We start from the raw sequence: 4540 nt of genomic DNA on the forward strand, positions 1-4540 counted from the left end.
ACTCTAGCCTGGGCAACAAGAGCAAAACTGTCTCAAAAAGAAAAAACAAATATCAAATACGTTAACATTGCAAAGGCAGTTTAACTTCAAATGATGTTTTGAGAAGACATCCTGCTTGATTTACTTGTGTGCCCTATAACTGAAACAGAGAAGGAAAATGACAGGAAAACTGCGCTCAACTTACCGTGTTCACTATTTTGTTCTATTAAAAGTTTTAAATAAAATGGAATCATGGAACAAGTTAATTTTGAACTTAAGGTAACTTAAAATGTTTTTTCTTGTTTTAGGATGACAAATGGGAAAAGAAATGCCAGAAGATTTTTTCATTTGCCCACCAGACTATCAGTGCTTTGATCAAAGCAGAGCTGGCAGAATTGCCCTTAAGACTTTTTCTTCAAGGAGCACTAGCTGCTGGGGAAATTGGTTTTGAAAATCATGAAACAGTCGCATATGAATTCATGTCCCAGGTGATGATCTGTTCTTTCTGTGTTGTCATGTCAGCTCTACTGAGTTCAGTTGCTTGTTTGCAGGCATGGTGGTAATGACATGAATTTACTCTTCTTTTACTGAATATGTAACTACCACCTTCCCACCATCATGGAACCTCTTAATATTATTGTCATAATTGACTGGTATTGATCATTTGCTGATGAAATCTAAGATTTCCAAGTGGGTCATGGTAAAAGTGTTCCATGGAACATGAAATTTGGGAAATGCATTCCATTCCCAAAATTCAGTTTGGGAACCCGGGTTAAACAAAGTTGAAAGAAGTTTCTTTATTGCAACTTTTTAGCATTTTTACCATCTCAGCTGTGTCCTGTGGCTCTCGAGAGGGTGCAGCATTTTCTGATTTGAAGGCTGCAGAAGTCTCACAGGATGGAGGTTCGGTGAGAAGTACTTTGGAAAATGCTCAACTAGAGGATGGTTGGTTCTTGAAAGTCCTTTCTGCTTTGTGTTCACTAGGCCTTTTCTCTGTATGAAGATGAAATCAGCGATTCCAAAGCACAGTTAGCTGCCATCACCTTGATCATTGGCACTTTTGAAAGGATGAAGTGCTTCAGTGAAGAGAATCACGAACCTCTGAGGACTCAGTGTGCCCTTGCTGCATCCAAACTTCTGAAGAAACCCGATCAGGGCCGAGCTGTGAGCACCTGTGCACATCTCTTCTGGTCTGGCAGAAACACGGACAAAAATGGGGAGGAGGTAAGGTCATTCCTGACTGCATGATAGCAGACAGGATCGATAACAGGGATTGGTTGCCATGGCCTTGTGTTCTGGAGGTGAAACATTTGGGGTGCTTGGAAATCTGATGAAGAGAATTGCTTTGTTTTGTTAAAAAAGAGTCTCATCCTGTAGTGAAGCCTCTGCTTTGAGGATATTGTAACATAGCAAGTTCAAACCACTACCTGTTTTTAAAAAAATACAGCTGTATACTTCAAAAGAAGAAGGAGAATGAAAAGGATTTAAATTTGTTGTGTCCCTTTAGAATACGAAAGAGCACGGTAGTGTTGTGTTTCTTTGTATGAAAACGGGACGTTTCGTTAATCTCTTCATTGTCCCCCTGCCCTTTTATTTTAGCTTCACGGAGGCAAGAGGGTAATGGAGTGCCTAAAGAAAGCTCTAAAAATAGCAAATCAGTGCATGGACCCCTCTCTACAAGTGCAGCTTTTTATAGAAATTCTGAACAGATATATCTATTTTTATGAAAAGGAAAATGATGCGGTAAGTGAATTAGTAAAGTGTTGTTAATAAACTAACATTTTCCCTTCCTACTCAGGAAATTTGATATGTACAAAAGTTTATCATTCTGATACTTTAATCACTGTTCATTTGAAAAATATAAAATAATTTACAGATGTCAAGTAATAGCCTAATTTGTCATAATGTTCTAGTTTAAGACAATTCCTAGGCCGGGCACAGTGGCTCACGCCTGTAATCCCAGCACTTTGGGAGACCAAGGCAGGCAGATCACCTGAGGTCAGGAGTTCAAAACCAGCGTGGCCAACATGGTGAAACCCCATCTCTACTAAAAATACAAAAATTAGCTGGGCATGGTAGCAGGTGCCTGTAATCCCAGCTATTCGGGAGGCTAAGGCAGGAGAATCGCTTGAACCCAGAAGGTGGAGGCTGCAGTGAGCCACGATTGTGCCATTGCACTCCAGCCTGGGCAACAAGAGCAAAACTCTGTCTCAAAAAAAAAAAAAAAAAAAGGCCGGGCGCAGTGGCTTACGCCTGTAATCCCAGCACTCTGAGAGGCTGAGGTGGGCAGATCACAAGGTCAGGAGATGGAGACCATCCTGGCTAACATGGTGAAACCCTGTCTCTACTAAAAATACAAAAAATTAGCCAGGCGTGGTGGCGGGTGCCTGTGGTCCCAGCTACTCGGGAGGCTGAGGCAGGAGAATGGTATGAACCCAGGAGGTGGAGCTTGCAGTGAGCTGAGATCATGCCACTGCACTCCAGCCTGGGCGACAGAGCAAGATTCTGTCTCAAAAAAAAAAAAAAGATAATTCCTAAATGCAGTATCCTTTTAGCAATACAGTTTTGGTCACGATTTGTAAGTTAAATAAAATTTTCCTTTTTTTCTTTTTTTCAGTCTCGTTCTGTCACCCAGGCTGGAGTGCAGTGGCACAATCTCAGCTCTGTGCAACCTCTGCCTCCTGGGTTCAAGCAATTCTCATGCCTCTGTCTCCTGAGTAGCTGGTATTATAGGTGCCCAGCACCACACCCAGCTAATTTTTGTATTTTTAGTAGAGATGGGGTTTCACCATGTTGACCTGGCTGGTCTTAAAACTCCTGACTTTAAGTGATCTGCCCGCCGCAGCCTCCCAAAGTGCTGGGAGTATAGGGATGAGCCACAGCACTGGGGCCAATTTTGCTTGTTTTAAAGGGTTGTTTGGGTTTTTTTGATAGTCAGTAGATTTTCAAACTAGGAATCGTATCCCCATCTTTCTTTTTTCATAATTACTTAGGTAATTGATGAGAGTAGCAGAAGCTCCTCAGAGCAATTTTATTAAATTGTGTTTAGCTGGGCCTGGTGATACACGCCTGTAATCCCAGCTACTGGGGAGGCTGAGGCAGGAGAATCGCTTGAACCCGGGAGGCGGAGGTTGCAGTGAGCCGGGATCTCGCCACTGCACTCCAGCCTGGGCGACAGAGTGAGATTCCATCTCAAAAAAATAAATAAAAATAAATTGTCTTTCATTTTTTGTGGTATGTGCTTGATCATGAATTTGTACATATTCTTTTGTAGGTAACAATTCAGGTTTTAAACCAGCTTATCCAAAAGATTCGAGAAGACCTCCCGAATCTTGAATCCAGTGAAGAAACAGAGCAGATTAACAAACATTTTCATAACACACTGGAGCATTTGCGCTTGCGGCGGGAATCACCAGAATCTGAGGGGCCAATTTATGAAGGTCTCATCCTTTAAAAAGGAAACAGCTCACCATACTCCTTTCCATGTACATGCAGTGAGGGTTTTATTATGCTAGGTTTTCCTTCCATAGATTGTGCCTTTCAGAAATGCTGAGGTAGGTTTCCCGTTTCTTACCTGTGATGTGTTTTACCCAGCACCTCCGGACACTCACCTTCAGGACCTTAATAAAATTATTCACTTGGTAAGTGTTCAAGTCTGTCTGATCACCCCAAGTAGCATGACTGATCTGCTATTTAAAATTCCTGTGATCTGTAAAAAAAAAAAAAAAACCCACAAGCACTTATCTTGGCTACTAATGAAGCTCTCCTCCTTTTTTTGTTTGTTTGTTTCATTGTTGATTGTGTATTTTCTTCATTATTGGGGAGTACTAACCCAAAAGTGTCTGTCTCTTTTGTTCTTTAGTCCAATTTGAGATTAATTTAGAAGAAAGGAATACTGTATGTGAAATTCAGCTTGGGCTTTTCCCTAAATTGCAAGATAAGGCCATGTGTAAGATTTTCCCTAAAACTAGAATATATTAATGCATGTTTGAGAATTTTAAAACACCATGGTCAAAACGAGAAGTTATATTTTGCATATTTGGACTCAGCCATCCATTAAGAACTTGTGTTGTCCTCTGGACATATTTATCAATATAATTCGGTTTTAAATAGTATAAAAGAAAATTTGTGATCTATATAATTTATGTATCACCTTCATTGTAAATTTAGCAGGAAATGCATCACAATTATGATTTTTTCCTTCCTTTTTTTTTTTTTTTTTTTTTTTTTGCACCAGTGAAACAATAAAGTTGCTATTAACAATTTTGGAGCTTTTTTTCTCTTTTCATACTATCTTTAATTGATAAAAAGAACTAATAGAGTGGCTATAGAGTTTAATAGTCATTCTCATATATTCACAGAGCTCACTTAACTCTGGTTTTAAGCACTTGTTGAACAAGGCAGCATCTACTCTTTTAGTCATTTATACCCCTTTTCTTTCCTCAACTTTACCCTGCTTTTCCCAAGGCATGATGAATTCACATAAACCCCCCAAAGGCTCACCAGCAATACTAGTTACCTACTATATAATAAACCATCCCAAAACTTAATGTCTTAAAAC

General features: G+C 39.9%; 1 protein-coding gene across 1 annotated transcript in view; it reads left to right on the plus strand.

The window, feature by feature from the left end:
- Nucleotides 1-4242, plus strand: part of LOC105555491 (vacuolar protein sorting-associated protein 35-like) — a 36127-nt gene extending 31885 nt beyond the window's left edge. Inside the window, 4 exon segments of the mRNA XM_012002459.1 lie at nucleotides 288-467; nucleotides 964-1203; nucleotides 1579-1722; nucleotides 3254-4242. Of these exon segments, the coding sequence (XP_011857849.1) occupies nucleotides 288-467; nucleotides 964-1203; nucleotides 1579-1722; nucleotides 3254-3433 (744 nt within the window). The 3' untranslated portion in view covers nucleotides 3434-4242.
- The last annotated feature ends 298 nt before the right edge of the window (nucleotides 4243-4540 follow it).

The sequence above is a fragment of the Mandrillus leucophaeus genome, unplaced genomic scaffold (assembly GCF_000951045.1).
Source record: "Mandrillus leucophaeus isolate KB7577 unplaced genomic scaffold, Mleu.le_1.0 Scaffold689, whole genome shotgun sequence".
In the NCBI taxonomy this organism is placed as follows: Eukaryota; Metazoa; Chordata; class Mammalia; order Primates; family Cercopithecidae; genus Mandrillus; species Mandrillus leucophaeus.